The sequence below is a fragment of the Nycticebus coucang genome, chromosome 2 (genome assembly GCF_027406575.1).
Source record: "Nycticebus coucang isolate mNycCou1 chromosome 2, mNycCou1.pri, whole genome shotgun sequence".
In the NCBI taxonomy this organism is placed as follows: domain Eukaryota; kingdom Metazoa; phylum Chordata; class Mammalia; order Primates; family Lorisidae; genus Nycticebus; species Nycticebus coucang.
The window spans coordinates 130,911,195-130,933,207 of NC_069781.1; the positions used below are offsets into that span (position 1 = coordinate 130,911,195).

Below are 22,013 nucleotides of genomic sequence, written 5' to 3' on the forward strand. Positions count from 1 at the left end.
CAAGAAAATATTTCTTCAGAACAGAAAACCTCTGTCAGAGAGAGAATAGTGACGAGATGGGAATTAAAACAAATCAAACCGAGGTAAAGGTAAATTCTTGAGTGCTAAAGTGAAAGAAGGATAATTTTGAATGACATTCACAATCTGAGTAGCAGTGTTATGGTAGGAGGACATGTCAGTTGGGGGGAACTTGGGGGACTGGGTGACCAGTTAGATTTTAGCTAGGCCAGGGTTCTCTGGTGAAGAGGAAGTCAGCTCCATAAGAGCAGTACCTAGTATTTTGTGTCACTAATGTCTATTCAGAGTTGACACTACTGTGTCTACCACAGAGTAGACACTAAATAAGTCTTTGTTTAATGAATGGACATAGGCTCACAAGGTTAAAATGCATTTTTGAACAAAGAGTAATACTGTAGCCAAGTATTATATCTAACTGGATTATCTATAAGCAACCTCATTTTTATTAGTTATAGAATAATTCCTAAAATTTGGTTCAAGGGGGTGGTGCCCATACCTCAGTGGGTAGGGTGCCGGCCACATATACCCAGGCTGGCAAGTTCAAACCTGGCCTGGGCCACCTAAACAACAATGACAACTGCAACAAAAAAAATAGCCAGGCATTGTGGTGGGCACCTGTGGTCCCAGCTACTTGTAAGGCTGAGGCAAGAGAATCACTTAAGCCCAGGAGTTTGAAGTTGCTGTGAGCTGTGATGCCACGAGGGCGACATAATGAGACTCTGTCTCAAAAAAAATAAAATAAAATAAAATTTGGTTCAAGCATCAAGTAAACATGTTTATCCACATTTAGTCTGTGTGCTTTCTTTAGAATGAACTCCACAAACCCATCCAAAAAAACTGGTTATGCCTGTAAGAGAAAACACAAAGGAAAACCTCAACAACGACTTGCTTTCCACGTTAAGGACAGAGCCAGCTGCAAACCCCAATTCTGAAAGCATTTTAAATCATGCCATTTCAGATGAATAAGGTAATACAAGTGACAGAACAACCGAACCCTGAAGGATGTTTATCACGGCTAAGGTAGCAGTATGTAAAAACCCTGTAAATGATCCCACAAGGCTATGTTAACCATTGTGATAAAAATGTGTCAAATGGTCTATGAAGCGAGTGTATGATGCCCCATGATCATATCAATGTATACAGTTATGATTCAATAAAAAAAAAAAAACCCTGTAAATGCCTTGGCCTATACCTGCAACAAAATTGAAGTGAAAAAGAAAAACCCCTACACTTCATGTAGAGGACTAGTTAACTTACTATATGATAAAAAAAAAAATGATTTTAAGGCAATCTCTTATATTAAATTTTATAATTACATCAATTTAAAGGCTTGAAGAAATAAGAACAGACTTAGAGATTTTTTTTTTTTTTTTTTGAGACAGAGTCTCATACTTTTTCACCCTAAGGAGAGTGCCATGGCCTCACAACTCACAGCAACCTCCAACTCTTGGACTCAAGCAGTTCTCTTGCCTCAGCCTCCCGAGTAGCTGGGACTACAGGCACCTGCCACAAAGCCCAGCTATTTTTAGAGATGGGGGTCTCCCTCTGGCTCAGGCTGGTCTCAAACCTGAGCTCAGGCAATCCACCCACCTCGGCCTCCCAAATTCTAGGATTACAGGTGTGAGCCACCACACCCAGCCACACTTGGAGAATTTTAAAAAGAAAATTCATAAGTATTTGTAACAAAACCATGCTCTCACCTCAGAGATGTCACTGAAGGTTATCAGGATGTCCCCAAGTATCTATTCATTCTACCTGATAGACCCCTGTCTCCACCGTGCTTCGCACAGGCACCTGGCACACCTGATTGGGGGGCATGTGTGACTATGTCTGGGTCTCTGTAAAGACCAAACTGCATGTCATGGTTTCTTTCTCCCTTCCTGATAACTTGAGATGGAGATGACAGGATAGGAGCAGCCTCTGAAGCCATTAGCCCTGGTTACCCGCCCCATATCTGGACTGTTACATGTAAGAGAAATGAACTTCTATCTTACTAAAGTCATTGAACTTTTATTTTTCTTTGTTATGAGAACTTAGACTGTAACTCTAATAATATACAGAGAGGAATATAAAGATGTAGGCAAGAACCAAACTTATATTGCTTCCAGGTAGATTATAAAATCTGGAGAATTTTGCTCATCAAAAAATACCATTAAGAGAATAAAAAAGCAAACTACAGCCTGGGAGAAAATATTTATAGTATTAATAATACAAAGAACTTTTATGTAGAAAATATAAAGAATGCCTATAATACAACAAAACTAAATAAATCAGGGACCTCTTCCAAGTCAATGGGGGGCCATTAGTATTCTGGCTAGTGAGGCACAAGTCTTTGCTCTGCCTCGAGGCTTCTTGTATGTAGCTTGTGCCAGTTAGTAATTTAATGCCTCTCACCCTTTTTTGCCTGCTCTAGGAAAATGGGTCCATTCCCTTTACATATTTTTCCATTACTAGCTGGCCCTGAAGTTTTGTCAGTAGGGGGTAGTAAAGAGACATCATAGAAGGGAAGGGTCTTGCTGCCTGATTCTGGAGACCTCATAGTGAAGAGCTCCAGCATCCAGCAGATCCCCATTCTTCCGTTGGGGGTTTTCGGCACAATGCTTTTTGTGAGACAGCTCCTAATGAACAGTTCTCCAGAGGGCTGGTTTCCAGCAAGTTCTGCTGACATTGTAAGTACTCCTCTCCAAGAGGATCTGCACCTCAGCCCCAGGGGAGCCTCTTCCTTGGGTGCTCACTATCCCAGGAGTAGTGACTTCTTCTTCATACCTGCTATTTTCTTGAGACTTTTTCGTAGTCTTGTTACTCCAGTCCCCATTGGACAAAGTCTGCCTTGATGGGAAAGTCCAGCCACCTTTATGTGCTTATGCTTACACTAGATAACACAGGCTGAGGGTCCTAGAGTAAGTCAAAGGACCTCTGCAATTCAAAGAAGGGAGAGCCCTCTCATTTTCCCTTCCCAACACTGTTTGCAGAGTTTGCTTTATTTTGCTTGCTCATAGATAACGATTGGGTTTCAGGAAGATGTCATTCTGTCCTTTTAATCCCATTGGTCCTAAACTCAATGTTTCCATGAGCCAGCTATCATGTTCCATGAGGACGAAAACTTTTTTTTTTTTTATTAAATCATAGCTGTGTACATTAATGCGATCATGGGGAACCATACACTAGTTTTATAGACCGTTTGACACATTTTCATCACACTGGTTAACATAGCCTTCCTGGCATTTTCTTAGTTATTGTGTTAAGATATTTACATTCTACATTTACTAAGTTTCACATGTACCTTTGTAAGATGCATTGCAGGTGTAATCCCACCAATCATGCTCCCTCCGCCCTCCTCTCCCCCCTTCCTTTCCTCTTTCCCCCTATTCTTAGGTTATAACTGGGTTATAGCTTTCCTATGAAAGTTACTAACACAAATGGGGTATTTCCCTGGCAAAACTAACATCTCTAAAATGCCAATTGGGCATCTGACATCTATATGGGGCAGGTTCCTTTTCTGGCCAGCTCTCTTCTCCTCAAGCTGTGTTTCCCATAGCTTTGACCCCACAATATGCTGTGATCTAGGCTGCCATCCCCCATCCCTTTCCTAACCTACATCTTGAGCCAATGAAGCTTAATTCCTTGAAAAGCTCCAGGCAGTGTTACTGTCTGCTGTTGTGTACAGAAGAAACTTATTTGGGGAAGGTTATGCCACAAGCGTGGGCTTATTGTCCCAAATGAGCATGTCATGTCTGAAGGCAGCTCCCTACCTACCTCTCCCTGTGCACTCTCCTGTCACTGAGATACTTTCAGGACAGCCCTGGGTGATGGCTCCCACCCTCTTCCCAGTCACTTCACCCTCCTTCTTACTCTCTGATACTGCAAACACCAGGTCTGCTTTCTGATTCTTGAGACCAAAAAGTTAAGGTTCTGTTAAGCTTAAGGCATGTTGATAACCTGTTTCTTCTGCCTAGAATGCTCTGCTCATCCCTTCACCTTCTTCCACTGCCTTGATCCCTCGAGTCTCCATTTAAGTGTCTTTAAGATCCACTTTCTAGGACCTCAGTTACCCAAGGCTCCCTAAGCTAAGTCAAGTACTTCTGTTAGATGTAGTCCTCAATCCCCATTCTTTTTCCTAGTAGCATGTATTGAATTTATAATTATAGATTTGGACATTAGTTTGTTTGAAGTCTGACTCCCATGAGGGCGGGGACTACACCTGTATGGCTCACAGCAGCATCCCTAACTTGGTGCACAGTATGTGTACAAACAGTAAGTGCTAAATACAAATTAGCGGAGGCAGTTTAACATAGTGGTCAACCATGCAGGCTTCAAAGCCTGGCTTCCAGGGTCTAAGGTCAGGTTCTGACACTTAACTAGCCCTGTGCATTTGGACAACTAGCATGATCTCAGTTGCCTCATTTATAAGGTAGAGATGATAATTGTACCTCCCTCTAGGGTTGTTAGTATGATTAATTGAGTAAATCCTCAAAAATCTTTATTACATGTCTGTTAAATGATAAATTGGAGTCAAGCTATTAAATATCATAAAGTTACCCTTCTAAAGAGAGAAACCAAATCAAATTCCATTTCCTAAAATTCTGTAATTAGCACCAATTAAATTAGAAGTTAAAGATAATATTCAGTGCTAACTATGATATAGTAAAGCTATTACACTCATACATTACTGGGTCAACACAAACAATGCCACCCTTTTGGAAATTAGATAATAAATTTTAAGAATCCTAAAATGTTCAAGCCCATGTGGGAGTATACATAAAATTGGACAAATTTATTTTTTAGAAAACTATAATAAATAAATAACACTTCAATGTTAGTAATATTAGTTTTTTTGAAAAACCAAAATGTTTAAGTACATTTTGAAATGTTAACTTCAGGTAATAATATTCAGTGAATGTTAAAAATTATGAAATTTATCAACATGGAAAAATGCTTATACATATTAAAAAATAAAACCCAAATTCAAAGTTATATCTATACCATGATCATATGATGGTATATAATTGTACTATACTAAACTATTTTATAAATATATATGTATACGCATACATATAAAGATTAAAAACAAGAAAGAAAATGAAAAAAATTGATATATTAAAATGGCAAAATTGTGGGTGGCTTAAACTTTTAAATATTGTTACACTTGATTCAACATTCAAAAAATTTATGATTATTTTCTTATTTGATGATTCAAATCAACAAAAGCAAATTTTGTTCTAAAAATCAGGCCAAGTGCAGAGGCTCATGCCTATAATCACAGCACTTTGGGAAACCAAGGTGGGAGAATCACTTGAGGTCAGGAGTTTCAGACCAGGCTGGACAACATAGAGAGACCCTATCTCTAATAAATTTTTTCTTAAATAGCTAGGGATGGTGATATACACTTGTAGTCCCAGCTACTTGGAAAGCTGAGGCAGAAGGCTTGAGCCTAGTAGTTTGATGCTGCAGTGAGCTATCATCAGGCCACTATACTCTAGCCAGGGCAACAGAGCAAGACTCTGTCTCTTAAAAAAGAAAAAAATCATATAACATATAGCCCAGCCCTACAGATATGAGAAGACTGAGGCCCATAGAAATAAAATTCCTTCCCCTGAGAAAACCCAGGAAAATCAGTGTTTGTCCAATACACATCTAGTACTCCCCAACTAATGGTGTTATTAAGGTGATTTACTTCATATTAATATATATATATACATATATATAATTATTATTTTTTTTTCTGTTTCTGGCCAGTGCTGGGTTTGAACCCGCCACCTCCGTTATATGGGGCTGGCACCCTACTCCTTTGAGCCACAGGCGCCATCCCATATTTTTTAAGAGGCTAAATTTTTAAGTAAATGTTTCAGATACAAAGGTGAATGGCTGATTTGAAGTAAGGCAAATTTGTTACCTATGTGAAAAGTTACCACAGTCTTTTTATATACGCAGATAGCTAACTATTGGAATCTTCTGTATTTCAGAGAAAACACAAAATGTGCTTAGCCAGTAGAGAGATGGGCTCTTAAGATCTACTTATAAATTGACTTTAGATTCTGGTGATAATAAAGATAGGACAGAACAAGAATTTTCTGGAGACAGTATTCAATACAATATAATTCTTCCTGATGCCTCCCTGTCTTTATTGATTCTCCAGTTCATTTCAGTCCCAATCATTCAGCCCCAATCTCTTGGCAGAGATTGATAACATCCCACCAGGACCCAGGAAGGTAAGTTAAGAAGTTGACATAGACTGGTAACACGGGAAAAAATGCACAAAAACAGGTATGACTGAAGTCAGAAGGACATAAAGCAAAGTTATAGGGCAAATAAGTCTCAGGGTTCAAAGAAACGGGGGAAGGTGCTGGGGAGAGAGGCTGAGGAAGTGACATGGGACTGCTAATTCTGCCTCCCCACTTTACCTGTGTTGTTGTTGTTAACTTTATGAATCTAAAATGTAAATTATGAAAAAAACACAAATTCCTATTTAAAAATTAAAAATAGAGGGCGGCGCCTGTGGCTCAGTGAGTAGGGCGCCGGCCCCATATGCCGAGGGTGGCAGGTTCAAACCCAGCCCCGGCCAAACTGCAACCAAAAAATAGCCGGGCATTGTGGCGGGCGCCTGTAGTCCCAGCTGCTTGGGAGGCTGAGGCAAGAGAATCGCGTAAGCCCAAGAGTTAGAGGTTGCTGTGAGCCGTGTGACGCCACGGCACTCTACCCGAGGGCGGTACAGTGAGACTCTGTCTCTACAAAAAAAAAAATAAAAAAAAAAATAGAATGTAAATTAGCAACTGGGTAACTAAGCAATGGTGTTGCAATGTTAAGAAATGTTACTCCAAATAGCATCGGGTCAGCATTTCCTTGCAACTGCTACTAAGTACATGGCTCCTCTCCACAGGTGCATCCCTGCAAGCTCCTCCCTGGCCTGGTGAGTCACAGATCTTACTCTGTTATTAGTGTCAGGCACAAGCAAGTGGTCCAGACCAAAGCAAGGGAGTTGGGAACCTACTGCCAGTGACTCACAAAGAGCCTATGGTGAGTCACCAGGTCCTGTCTCAGTTTTCTCATTTGAGAGACTAAAAGATTGGCTAAAAGACCTCCTGTGTGCTGCTCAGGGGTGCTGCAGTAGCTTTCCCATCATCTCATCTGGTTAAAAGAGAGTTCAGAAGGCCATAATACAAAGTGCAAGCTGGTAACTGATGAATAAAATAAAATAAAAGACAAAGGAATAAACAAAAGTGAATGAGTGCAGTGTTTTATACACCACATGTAACTCTCTGCCTTTCACACAGCCTAAAAATGTAAGAGAGAGTCAGGATGTGGGATATGAGGGCCAGTCTTTCCCTTCACTTATTCGCTGAGTGATCTTCAGCAACTCAATCTCTCTGAATCTTCGTTTAATGTTAAATGGGGATAACTCTACCCACTGAAAAAACCTGTTGTGAGATTTAGGGAGATTAGGTTTACAGACATAACCTGAGCACAGTAAAGTGCTGGGTAAATGTTATTATCCTAACCTATTGGGTATGGGAAAGAATGAGATGACAGGCTGATTTAAACAACAAAAGTAAGTACTAAGTTTAAAAAGATTCTCCAGGAAGACTTATGAGAGAATCTCCTGCAGCTCCACAGCCTCCTCACCCACCCTCTATAGTTCATAGCCTTCTTTCAGCATGAGAAGCTTGAAAATGGTATCAACTGAATAAAGCAAAAAAACCCAGGAATGAGTCCTGGAGAGGCTGCATTGCACAGAGCCAGGCAATTCCAAACTTTCCAATGATGAGTCTTGATGGGGGGGAGGGGGGCAGGGGAGAAGGGCAGGGTATCCAGATTTCCCTCCCACCCCAACAAACAAGTGTAGAATTTCTAGGAAGGATATATGGAAACCCAGGGCATAGTGGTTTATTAAGAAAGGAGGTTTGGAAATCTGAATGCTACCACTTTCCAGCTATGCGATCTATGGTAAGCCTTTAATTCCTCACATAGCCTGAAAACTTAAGAGACAACTTTGGCTCTAAACTCAGGAGGACCAGCTTGAGGACCAGTCCTGTCACTTATTAGCTGAGTGATCTTTGGCAATTCAATCTGTAACACTGGCATAGTAATATTTATTTTGTGAAGTCTAGGTCAGAATAAAATAAAGTACACCATGTATCTAAATGACTTAGTATAATACTTTGCATATGACAAGTGCCCAGGAAGCTGTAGGTGTTAGTACTATGATCACTGTTTGCATTTCCCATCAATGGCTCTGTGGCCTTACAAATGGCATGATGGCCCATAAGTTCCTGAATGATACCCTGATCAGTACTTAGGTCACCCGGACCAGGTGTTGGTGGGGGAGCAGCTCTTGTGAGGGACAGAGTCACTTAGGAGGACAACTCAGTGACAGCAGGATTTCTTACATCAGGGAACCCCTCTTGGGCAGGGTCATCAAAGGAATCATTTTACCAAAGAGAGAAAGACCTAGAGGAGGGTGTGAGGCCACATCTTGATCAAGAAGGAATTTGGAACATCTGTCTCACCCACAGATAAAGAGGAAGCCAGATCACTTTTAGAGAAGGACTTGGGGTTACTAAGGCACACAGATGAAGCAAGCCCTGAATTTTAATATTTTAAAATACATGTTTGTGTAATGTTTTAAGGCAGGGTTTCCTGTTGTACAGCCTGCTTCCCCCACAGAATAAAGTGCCCCTTGGACAAGAACAAGATGACAAAGGTTCTAGTAATCTCCGGGTGAGGGTGGGGTGCAGTGGGTGTGAGCACCTATAGCAGAGGGCAGGGAAGAGGAGGAGGCAGAAAAAAACAGCTTCAGCTACACAGTCTTCTCCAACTCTGAAATTATAGGAAAAATTAGGACAAAAAAAAAAAAAAAGCAAGCAAGAGTTCCCTCTGACCAAGGATCATTGACATTGGGCAGGGGCATTGGGCACCTACTGGAATAATCATTGTTTTGTGTCATGAGTACATAGGGATGGGCCATTCATTTCTCTGCCTGGGGCACTGCTCCCTCTGTCAATGGCCACCAGCCCTTGCTAAGCATTCACCAAGAAAAAAATAAATCAAAAGACCTCAAAACTGAAAAGAGCTGGTCGTTCCTGTCTAGCCCCTATCTAATACAAGAATCCTCTTAAAGAAAAGAAAAACGTGCATTAACACCCAGACTTAAGTAGAGAGACAGAGACACAGATAAAGACAGAGACAGAGGAGTGGCAGAGAGAGACACGGAGAGAATTGACTTACACAGGATATTTGCCAAGTGTAGAACATGAAAAATAAGTTCCATTTATTCAATATACTTTTTTTGATTAATGATGAAATCTACCGCTGTATATTTAAACATGCTTTGTTTGCATAAAAAGGTTTGGACATATTGTTTAAAAATGTAACATTATTTAAAAATAAAAATTTCTCTAGGCAGCCAGACTTTTCAAATATACATTCTTCCCAGAAGGGTATCCTAAAATTTCTCTCAGTACACATTCATACAATTTTTATTTCCTCTAATTTCTTCCTATTAATGGACATCAGCTGGTATGAATGAGCAAAAGTACTATGTTTACCTGTGTAAAGTTTTCTAACTCAACACCACATCTGGCTTGTTAGCGACTCCTTTTCTCCTGTGAGATCAGTTACACATGTGCCGTGTACTTTTCTGATTACTCCTCCATTCATCTTTATTTGGGGTTGATGGGTTCCCAAGCCTTCCTTTAAAAATTTTTTTTCCTTTAAGACTTAATGGGTATTTTCTAAATTTTTTTTTTTTTGCCAAAAAATATAGTTGGCAGAAGTGCTGCTGTGAATCACTACTCTAAATTTCATGGAGAAGGAGACCAAGAAGGTGAGAGTAATTGGAATTGAACTGGCCGCCACCATCCCTGCCTTCAGATAGCTGTTCCAGGTGATGTCTGAGGGGATACCGGCTCCCTGGTGTTATTTGGATTGTCAAATTTAAATACAGGATACTCAACTGCAAATATTCCAAGTGTAAGTATTCTCTGAAATATACCCAATAAAGACACTACTCTAAATACCTGCATGGATTCTCTCTCTCTCTTTTTTTTTGTTAACTTTGACAACTTTCCAGTTCATTTTATTATCTACTTTTCTAAAATTTCAAATTAATATGAGGACAAAAATGATTTGGTTACATTGTTTATGTTTCTAAGGTAAAGTTCAAGTTGTAGGTGAGCCCTTCACCCAGGGGGTGTGCTGTATACCCTTACATTGTGCACCTTAGGTAAGATCTCACCAATTCCCCACCCACCTCCACTCTCCCCTCTCCCTCCTCTCTTTCTGCCCTACCCCTTGAATGTAATTACATTTCTCTCTCCTGTGGGCATGTAGTTGTTCATCTATTGGTTTCATATTAGTATTGGATTGAATTGTCTTAAAATACAGCAAGAGACATCTATCTGAGCCTCAGTGAAGTCCTCTTGTTGAGGGATAGGGAGAGCCTTAGATTGTTTCTCTTCCTTGCTGAGTGAAGCTATTTCTCTGGTAAACTCCTCTCTCTGCTGGTACCTGAGGCTGGGAGTCAGGCTGGGAATGTCCTTCATCTATTCCCACACCATCAGTCAGGTGGATATTTGTGGAACATGTGGGAGAAGAGGGGCAGTATTTATACATCCCACAGCAATCCTGAACTTGATAGCCTTTGTCACCCTGTCACATGTCAGTCGGTGATATGATTGTCAACTGTTTATTATGACACTGAGCCCAATCCTTATGAGCACCCCGTTGCATGTGCTGGCTGCACTGGCCTCACCTTTTCTGTGGGGTGAGGAGCCCACAGGTCCAGGGCATGTGCCCACCTACAAGCCATGCCCCCTTTCTAGACTTGCCAGGTGCACCCAGGATTCTAGAATTCCCTGCCGAAATCCCAAGCTCACTTCAGGGACCTGCATGGGCCCCTTCTCAGGTCCATCCTAAAAATGACAGCCTAGAGATAACTCAAAGGAGACTGTTGGGGAGGGGAAGAGGGGACTGAATTTGGATATGTAGAATGATGTATTCACAGCCATGTGTGCCAGGCTCCTAATCCAGCAGGACAGAACTGGGGCTGGGAAAAATGCTGAGGGCTAGCTGCCTTTTTTTGTACTTTTGCCCTGGGCCCCCACAAAGGTGAGGTGTGGGCCTGTCCACAGGGTGTGAGGATAGGTCTTCAACTCCAGAAATCCCAGGAATTCTGGAAGTTAAGGGTGTGTTCAGGTCGTGTAGCCACCAGAGGGGCTGCATGACCAAGACAGAAAGCTTCATATAACTCCTGACCCCCAGGGAAAGCAAGAAGTGGTTACCTGCTGTGCCTCACTGGGATGTCCTAGTGATGCTGCCTGGCACTCTTGACTCTCACCATCACTGGAAAGCAGGCAGGAAAAGTACATGTGTGACTGATTGGCTTTGCTGTTCAGCAAAAATTTTGGTAAGAAGGGTTGCACAATTGTAAGCCAAAGCCTCTGAGGGTGTTGTCTCAGATGTGAACCCTTCCTGTTTGAGTTCTCTACTGTCTCACTATGAATTGGGGGCTTGGGGCATTGTGAAGCCCTGTGTGAACAAAGACAGTCACTGCAGGGGAGCATGTAAGATGTGGTTCAGATGCCCACCAGCAATTAATACCTGGTTCTGCAGCTGGAAATCGGGAATAATACCACCTTTTCACAACCCTTTACGAAAAGTAAATGAGATGATGGGTGATGAAAAGTGAATGAGATGATAGGCTGATGCCATAGCACTCAACCCAGGACAAAGAGTAAGACTCTGTCTTTACAAACAAAACTAAATAAATAAATAAGTAAAATTAACAACTATGTAACATATCACAGTTTACAAAGTTGCACCTATGAGCAGGGACTCATTGACTCCTCACAAGAGTAAGTATTCATAATTCATACCTCCAGTCTACAGGCGAAATATGAAGTTAAGAGAGAGAAAGAAACTGGTTCCTGGTGACACAGAGCCAGATTCAAGTTTAGGCATTAGGGTAAAGGTGTAACTTTTTTTTATTATTATTGTAGCAAGTATTACTATCAAACTTCACTCATTAGGCCAGAGACCCTGTGGTGTTAAGCGAAAAACTCATCATCTTGTAGCATACTACCTACACTAGTGAGTCATGGGCTAGTGGCCTCAACTCCAAGCTCTAACAACATGCGCAACTTCTCTTTACGTCACCTGATTTGCCTTTCATCAAGCCAATACTCATGAACACGCTTTGTGAATGAGTCTTTAACTTACAAATGATCATGCTGATTGTCACATTTTATGATTTTGAAGAAATGTGGTTTTGAAAAGACGCCTTTACAGGTGAGACCTTGGATGCTGAAAGCCTCGGGTATAGCCAGCTCTTCCTTCCTTCCCATCAGAACAGCAGTTTATTGAGGACTGCTGGAGGGGAGGAGGTGAAACCAGAGGACAGCTGTAAATACCATCCAAGACGGTGAGGTACTGGTCACCTGGTGCTCTCAGATGGAACTTTTACCCACCATTACCCCTTTCAAAGACAATATGAATCTACAGTATTTCATAGAAAATAATATGGTGCTTGCTTTACCCAAATGCCACTCCAAATGCCACTACTCCCCAGCACATAAAAAGCAATGCCAGATAGCCAATTTTTGAATCACAAATGTAATTTTCCAAGATTATAGTTATAAAAATACAATAGGTGTAAAATAAATAAAATAAAATATAAATAATTCTAATTACCTTGAGTATATATGAAGCTTTCTACCAAGGAACTCATGTGTACTATGGGTATGTGTGTGTGTGTGTGTGTGTATAATTATAAATATGTATGTGTGTATACATATATACACATATATGCATATATATATTCAAATGTCACGTTTACTTTCACAACATCCCTGCAGAAGCAAAAAAGGGAAATATAATCAATATGTTATACAACTATACCCATAAGTTCCCCTCTAGCTCTAAAAGTCAGAATTCCAAACCTATGGAAGAACTTAATGCCATCCAAGTAGGGCCAATCAGTTTGATTTGACATGCACAGGGCTTTAAAGCAATATAAACCAACATTTAAAATTCAGGAATTTTCACATAGAAATCCATATTTGCAGCTTAACCAAAAAAATCAGCAGATCCAGCAATAATCACTGGAACTACAGGCCCTCAATGGGGGGTTAGTTTACTAACCTGGCCAAGGCTAATTTCAGTTAACCTGACTAGCTTTCTAAAGCCTTTAACTTTGTGATTCCTTGCGTCACCAAGATGTATAATGTGAACGATGACTTTAAAGTCGATGTAACTTGAGTAAAAACAATAAGGGCATAGCACAGTCCGGTATAATGATCATGGTTTGTTAGGACACAGAGGTCTCAAAGGTCCAGCTGTGACCCATTAGTGCACTAGTTGCCTCTAATGTGAATTACTTGCAAAAGATTTTTAAACCTACTCTCCCATTACCCAGACTAATTAGGTCAGGATCTCTGAAGGTGCAGTCCTCGTATTGGTATTATAATTGTTGTTTAATGTAATTATTGAAGTATAACATATAGACAGTAAAGTAACAAAGCATACAAAATTACGAGCAACCCCAGATGCTCCCTTTGTGCCCTCTTTCAGTCACTACACCACCTTCCTCAACTTTTCTGCCTTCTAACACCCCAGATTAATGTAGCCTATTCTTGAATTTTATGTAAATAGAGTATCACTGAGTGCATTCCTTGGTGTCCAGATTCTATTGGTCAACTTTTAGGACTGAGATGCATCCATGTTACTATATGTAACGGTAGCTGATTCACTGTCACTAATGTATAGTATTCCATCATATGATTATGTCACCGTCTATTTTACTATCCCATCGTTGACAGAAATCTGGAGTGTTTTTGAGTTTGGGGTATAAAACAGTTAATGCTGCTATGGTTCATGAACATTTTTGAACATGTCTGTAGATGAAGTATGCATTCTGCAGAACATATACCTGGGAGAGGAAATGCCTGGTCATAAGGCATATTTATATTTAGATTTTCACAGATACTGCCAAATAGTTTTTAAAAGATGTGCTAATTTATACTCTTCCAATAGTGTATGAGAGTTCCAGTTGCTAAATATCCTCACCAACACTTCTATTATCTAGCTTTTAAATTTTAGCCTTCTGGTGGGTGTGTGGTGGTACTTCATTGTGGTTTTAATTTCCATTTCTCTGATGGCTAATAAGATTGATCATGTTTCATAGTTTTTTGCCATCTGAATATGCTTTTCTGCAAAGAACCTTTTCAAATCTCTTGCCCATTTTTCTATTGTGTTGGTCTACCTTTCAAAATTGACTTATTTATGTTTTGGATATGACTCCTTGTTGGTTATATGCATCCCAAATGCTCTCCCTGAACAGTTTGACTTTCACTTTTTCAAAGGTATGGTTTAAGAAACAGAAGTTCTTAATTTTAATATAGTCCAATTTATAGATCTTTTTCATCATATTAGCACTTTTAGTGTCTTGTTTTAAAAAATCACTGCCAACCCCACGGTCATAAAAATCTACCTTTTACTTTATCATCTAGAACAGTGGTTCTCAACCTTCCTAATGCTGCAGCCCTTTGATACAGTTCCTCATGTTGTGGTGACCCCCAACCATAAAATTAGTGCACTAGTTGACTCCTAGTGACCCATTAGTGCACTAGTTGCACTTTATGGTTGGGGGTCACCCACCATGAGGAACTGTATCAAAGGGTCATGGTATTAGGAAGGTTGAGAACCACTGATCTAGAACAATGCTCTTCAGTGGGGGGAAAAAATGAGAATCACATATGTAATTTTCAATTTCCTAATAGCCACATTTTTTAAAGTAAAAAAAAAAAAGAAATTAATTTGGATAATAAATTTTATGTAAGCCAGTATGTCCAAAATACTGTTTCAATGTGTAATCAATGTAGAAATTATTAATGAGCTATTTTACATTCTTTTTATAGAGTAAGTTTCTGAAATCTGCTCAGTGTTTTACACCCAAGCACAGTTCCATTGGACCAGCCACATTTCAGGGACTCAATATCCACGTGAATCCAGTGGCTGCCATGTTGGACCATGAAGCTCTAAAAGTTATATAGATTTACCCATCACATCTAGATTAATACTTAGATCTGTATGGATTTCAAGGTGAGAATCAAGACTAATTTTCTTTCAGGGGGATATTCAAATGGCCATCCTTTCCTGTAGTGGCAACACTGCCATAAATCAAAGGTCTGAATATGTGGAGGTTTATTTCTAGCACCTCTAGTCCATTTCATTGATCTGTTATGGCCCACAATTCAGGTTTTTTTTTTTAAGTTCCCTAGTTGATTTTAATTTTCAGTGAATATTGAGAACCACTCTCAGTCACAAAATTTAACTAGTAGGTCATGACCAGAAATTTCATAGAATAGAATGGAATAGAAAAGAGTACCATCAAAGTGTATCAAGTATTATTTTATGAAACTATTATTTCTGAAAATTGTGTATGTGTGTGTTCTAAGTTGAGATCCGAAAGGCATCTCTTACGATAAGCAATAGTCAAAAAAGTTCAAAAACTACAATAGTGTAATCAAGCTTTGAAACAATCATTTAAGAAAATCTAACTTGTGGGCGGCGCCTGTGGCTCAAGGAGTAGGGCGCCGGTCCCATATGCCGGAGGTGGCGGGTTCAAACCTAGCCCCGGCCAAAAAAAAAAAAAAAAAAAAGAAAATCTAACTTGCATATTATTTTATAGTCCTCATCTAGAAAAGCTATGAAGTTTTTTCTTTTTTAAAAGCTATGAAGTTTTAATCTTATATAATTATTTATAAACCAGAATTCCACATAAGGCAGATCTCTGTTGGAAATAAGCCAGGTAAAGCCAGCTATAGCTGATGGAACAGGAAGAGCTCATTACAAGACTCTGCAATTTTGACCAAAAGTAGATTATAGTAATGACCTTGTGATGTGAACATTACAAATTAAAATTGCTAATCTGTACAATTTGAGGTTTGTTTAGCATCCGCATATTGCTTGCATGTTTTTAAAGTTTTAATCTTATGTTAATTAAGAAAACAAATTTTGAGGGGAAGAAATTGTAGCCAATTTAGTTATTAAAAGAGGTTGAATATCTTCAATGTTGAAGAAAATGCCCTCAGAATTTTTTGCTTAAATCTTGAAATGATTAGTTTATTGCTCAGTCTGTGTCAAGATCAATCCAATCGACAAGTATTTATTTATTTTAATTTAATTTAATTTTTTTTTTTTGAGACAAAGTCTCACTATGTCGCCCTCAGTAGAGTGCGGTGACATCACAGCTCACAGAAACCTCTAACTCTTGGGCTTAAGCAATTCTCTTGCTTCAGCCTCCCAAGTAGCTGGGACTACAGGCGCCTGCCACAATGCCAGGCTATTTTTTTGTTGCGGTTGTCATTGTTGTTTAGCTGGCCAGGACTGGGTTCGAACCCACCAGTTTTGGTGCATGTGGCTGGTGCTGTAACCAGTGTGCTATGGACACCAAGCCTCAGCAAGTATTTATTGACCATCCAATAAAATATATCTGGCTGGGTGGCGCCTGTGGCTCAAGGGGTAGAGTGCCAGTTCCATATGCCGGAGGTGGCGGGTTCAAACCCAGCCCTGGCCAAAAACCAAAAAAAAAAAAAAATATATATATATATATATATCTGGCAAAGGGATCAAAATAAGACAAATAAACCTAGTTCCTGCATACAAGTACTATACAGAGAATTAAATTGATTATTACACATAGTTTTTATTCACTAAGTATTTCATTTTAAAACACAGATATAGTAAATAAAAATGATTTCAAGTCCCTGCATGTTAATATCTGATCTCTTCATATAATCTAAACATACGCCTTAGCAATAAATTTTTTGTTTTCCCATTAATGAGAAATATGGGCATCTTTGGGTTTTGTTTTCATATGTATATGAGTGTGTACGTGCATATATGTGTACTAATCCTGAGCAGACAGATTTAGGTATTCTGATTAAATATCTTCTTTTGCTGTGTTTCCTAAAAATATAATTCAGGAAACAATAAAAAGAAATTTCCCATCAAATTGACATTTATATTAACCAAACACTAGCACAAATCCTCTCCATAGAACTTCCATTGACCAGGTAAGCCAAAAAATACATAACCAAAAGTTTTAAACTTATATTTGAGTATAAACACACATAGACTGACAAATGTAACATTTGGATACATGGGAAAGGTGAAATTTGTCTCAAGGTCACCCAAGCCAAATCCGTCCCATTCTTATTTGAGATATCTTCTATTTATTAACAGGTTTTCTCAGACATTAAGATATGATAATAACAAACTTTAGAAATAATCTGTTTTAGAAACACAGTGATTGTTAAAGCCCACTTATGATCAACATCTGTCCACCATCAATAGAAAGCTCTTTGGACAACTTTGGCCATTGGAGTGTTGTATAAATTCAGAGATTTTTAATCTCTCCGTTCATTTGCCAAGTGGATTTTTTATACATGAGCTGTAATTTATTTATTTTAATTAGCCTTTTAGCTTAGTATCATTTAGAATCCGAGCTATAAGGACAAATCTTAAGGCAATGTATACACTATGGCTAGAAAATGATGGGATGGATCATTGCACAGGGCTTAGGAAAATAAGTCCCGCTACTTTAGAATGCATTCTTTCATGTTGCCAATTGTCTGGTCTGCCTAGGGCTGACACAAAGATTTCTCCAATCATTCTGGGCCCATGCAGTAAATAACATCGTGAACTTGGGCTGCATATAAAAAGATGGGTGTGTTGGGTGTGGAGGTGCTTCCAGGAGAAAGAAGTATTTGCATTTGATTCCAGAGGGAGCTCTTCTGTGTTCCTTCCTCCTGTCTCTCTGCTATGACCTGCATTTCCTCAGGATTCAAAGTCAGGACGGATTGCCAAAACATCACTCTTGATGCCAACTGGCCTTCTCAACACACTTGATTTAGGCTTTTTGCCAGTAGATAAGCTGATCGCTATTGTCAGGTCAATATTTGTACCGCATCCCTAAATTCACACCAGGGAGGTCTTTGAAAGCCCAAAGCTAATGTGTAGATGGCCTGGGGCCCAAGGTAAACGAATGGATGCCACAATATACTCTGTTCCATAAGGATAGAGCATCTTTGGAGCCAGCCCAGCATCTTCCATGTGCACTCAGCCAGCTCTTGGCAATGCTCATACTATGGCTGTGGGGGCCAGGGAAAATTCACATAAACTGTGTGTGTGTGTGTGTGTGTGTGTGTGTATGTGTGTGTGTGTGTGTGTGTAAAAATGTACTTCCCCCTGACCTATCACTCTGAGATGATCAGTACAACAAACAGACTTTTAGAGAAGAAATATCTGATGTTTTTGCTTTTTGGCAAATTTTACTGTGCTTTGGGAGACTTTTAGCATAGGACATCATTACCCTGCTTCAGAGGCTGTTTCAAAGCTGAATCAGCTCCATAAAGAAGGATCTCAATAATCACAAAGCAATCTTCCAAGAAACTGACACTGTGATGGAATAAACAAGTAACAATGGAAAGGAAGCTCTGCAAAGGCAGGAACTTGTCTTCCTTGTTCACTGCGGATACCCTGAGCCTAGAACAGACTTCAGCACACCAAAACAAACAATTGCAAAATGGAGAATGCTGCTAGGGAGAGCTTGTCACTTGTTAGATTATATGGAAGGCCTTGGGCATACCTCACCTTGTTATTCTTTATAATAGCCTCTACAGGGAAACTGAGGTTTGAAGACTTTCACTGCCTTGCTAGGGTCACAGTTAGCAAGTAGGAAGCAAGGATTTGGATTTAGATCTCTCTCTCTGCCGTGCTCTGTGCACCCTTCCATGCCTTCACTCCAACAGTAGAAGCAAATGATAGATTGACTTTCGATCTTTTGTCATAAGATACCAAGTTAGAATATTCAAGTATTATCACGATCTCCAAGATTCCTCCACAGAACAAGTACTCTGTCTTGGTGGGGCTTATGGACCAGAACAGGAATACAGAAGGGCCCAAATCCTACCTCTCCATGTGCAAAACAGCAGTGAAGTTGTCTTCTCATTCGCTGCAAATGATAACCGTAAATCTCATTAAGCCTAAATTCTTGTGAAAACTACATTTCATCGGCCCCATCTTTTATTTGTTTATTTATTTATTGAGACAGAGCCTCAAGTTGTCACCCTGGGTAGAGTGCTTCGGCATCACCACTCACAGCAACCTCCAGCTCCTAGGCTCAAGGAGGTCTCCTGCCTCTGCCTCCCAAGTAGCTGGGACTACAAGTGCCTGCCACAATGCCTGGCTATTTTTTGGTCACAGCCATCATTGTTATTTGGTGGGCCTGGGCTGAATTCGAACCTGCCAGCTCAGGTGTATGTGGCTGGCACCTTAGCCGCTTGAGCCACAGGCGCCGAGCCATATTTCTTTCTTCCCATCTTTTTTTAAATTGAGAAAATGTATATTTTCCATACATAGCAAGGACTCAATAAATGTAGATTATTAGTAATCCAGAATTACCTCCAAAATTATGTAAATTAGTTTGACTGATATTTTAGAAAAAGGCAGAAGTGAGGGTTTTTTGTTTTTTTTTTTAATGTTCAGTACAGACAGGGTCTTGCTATGTTGCCCAGGCTGGTCTTGAACTCCTGGGCTCAAGTGATCCTCCCTCCTTAGTCTCCCAAGTATCTGGGACAATGAGTGGATGCCATTATGCTCAGCTCAGAAATGTTTTCAATGAGAGGACCAGACAGTTATTATCTATATGAACATATGCCTATTTTCCCTTTAATGAATTTGTCCCTTTGGACAGAAATTCTACTGATAAAATTATAAAGGGAAAAGCTTTCCACGAAAAAGAAAATACTTACAGGAAAAGGGGAATAAAAAGGTAAAGATCAAAGTTTGAACCCTCACTTATTATCGATTAATGAAAGTAATATTCATCATCTGATCAGTCCCAAAGGTTTCCTTCCCCTGATTTGCGTAAAACTTTTCAGAAAATAAGAAAATGATTAAAATAACATTTTTGCTAAACATTTTCCTGCATTAGAGAAAATAAAGTTTTGTTTTATTTTGCTTTTTTACATTAGGCTGGCAATTTTAGAATCAGCTAATTTCTTCAAGGCATGACATTGAACGCTATATCCGTCAAGACAGAACCAGCTTAGAAAAGTCTGCCTTGTTCTCAATTAAGGCATTCTGGCATTCTGAAATGGTCTTACCCTGCCACCTGGAAAGGATCTGTAGTCACCCTTTTTATTCTACCTAGATTTGGGAGTTTCATAATAAAACAAGCTGTGCTGAGCATCTAGCCTCTAGTGTGATTTCACTGCCTAAATTCCACTTTCTTCTCTGCCTCATATGAAAGATTAAGAGTTGTCTTTGGCCACACATTCAATACACAAACAGTAATGAAAGCTAATGAGCAAAAAAAAAAGGCTCATGCTTACTTTTTGTGATATCTAACACCAGAGAAAAACAAAAATTCCCCACAAAATCAGCATGCGGCCACCCCTGATTCTTCCTATCCTTTAATGAATCAGCTTGGATCAGCTTAAACTTGCCAAAGAGCAAGTAATGTTAAGTCAGAAGCAGAAGTTTGGACTCCACATTTACTCACTAATAAATATTTCTGGAAGTAAAAGTCTTCAAGCAAAGGGCTTTATGTCTCTCTCTTCTGTACCTCCCAAAACCTCAAGCCAAAATTTAGCATTTTCATCATTTCACTGACTCTCTCTCCTTTCTCTCACACATGTGCAAACACACACACGCACACAGACACAGAGTCAAGGTCACCTGGTTTTGAAAGTTCTCAAATACCACATCAATGACATGGCGCCTACCTTTCTGAAACTTCAATCCACAAAGATGACCCTTCCTTGTAAAGAGCAGAAGATTTCCAGCGTCCCAGTCAGCTTCGTTCTCATCAAAGAGAAACACGCCTCATCTCAGCGTAAGCTCTGAAATTCTCTCAGAGACCCACCCTCTAAAGTTGCAAGTCAAGATTTCTGACTGAGGCAGTGACGTGAGACGAAGCTATGGATGGCACCTCAGGTTCTTCCTGATGGGATGTCGTGCTTCCTGTTTCTCCACTTGGAGAAGAGAAAACTGGAGTTCAGTCAGGCACTGAATTACAAACACATCAATGGCCTCATCATTGCTGCCTTTTTGTGTGCATAGTCACTAGCAAATGACTGAACAAGATGAACTTGCTGTGTATTAAAAGGAAGGGGGTTATGTGGCAGAGAGAACCGGAAACACTGTCACCAGCGCTGCACTATCCCGGGAGCTGGTTTGACAACTCTGTACTCTCCAGAAGCCTGCAAATGCCAGCAGGCTTTTTGCTAACTGCGTCACCACCACTACCACCACCACCTTGCTGTAAAACTCATCTGCTCAGGATCATCAGTCCACAGAAATGATTTCTTTGCCTATTTCCTACTAATTGAAAAATATCACTTTTTTGAAACACATAACAACCAAAAAATAAAATACTCTGGCAATCTTTTCTGTTCAGAACTGTCAGGTATAATTTGTGTTGTTTTTATTTGTTTCAGTCTCAGAGAACAATTATCACAAAGAAAGATAAGCTTATTCTTATCAGAAAATAAATGTTGTTGCCTCTGCTTGAAGCACTTGAATTTTAAAGGCAAGTGTGTGTGCATTTTATAGAGCTTATTTGAGATACTGTACCTTTGGGGACTGTTTTCATTTTCTCTTGCCTGAAAATGAACTTACTCTGGGCTTGGATTATTTAAAGGTGATTTGACAAGTAAGAAAGCTTCAACAAGTTGATTCCTGCATCACTCGTAAAGCAAACATTGGCAGTGCCGCTTCGCTCTCTCTGAAAGCCTGTTTCAAAGCTCTTCTCATTAGCTGCCTTCAACTGCTAAAAAACATTTTTCTTTTTCTGTCAGCTATTACACAACAGCAGATTAAAAATGGAGTAGAGGCAGAGAAAGGGTAATGCTAGTATCAAATTCATTGAAGCTCCAAAGTTTCTCAAATTTTGCTAATGAATTTAGTTAAAAGAAAGAAGATTGATAAGGGTCCTT

At 39.7% G+C, this 22,013-nt stretch overlaps 1 protein-coding gene and 1 non-coding gene across 3 annotated transcripts in view; both read right to left on the reverse strand.

Moving 5' to 3' along the window:
• Positions 1–21,105, reverse strand: part of CERS3 (ceramide synthase 3) — a 128,253-nt gene extending 107,148 nt beyond the window's left edge. Inside the window, exons 1-2 of one of the 2 annotated variants that reach the window (XM_053559596.1) lie at positions 20,802–21,105; positions 18,986–19,027 (exon numbers count right to left, since the gene is read on the reverse strand). In XM_053559596.1, coding sequence (XP_053415571.1) covers positions 18,986–18,993 — 8 coding nt within the window. In that variant the 5' untranslated portion in view covers positions 18,994–19,027; positions 20,802–21,105. The remainder of the gene's footprint in view (positions 1–18,985; positions 19,028–20,801) is intronic. The other variant, XM_053559597.1, reaches the window with a different exon arrangement.
• Positions 12,004–12,151, reverse strand: LOC128580138 (small nucleolar RNA SNORA62/SNORA6 family). Its single transcript, XR_008378475.1, has one exon. It is a non-coding gene; the product is annotated as a small nucleolar RNA SNORA62/SNORA6 family (small nucleolar RNA).
• Positions 21,106–22,013: the final 908 nt, after the last annotated feature.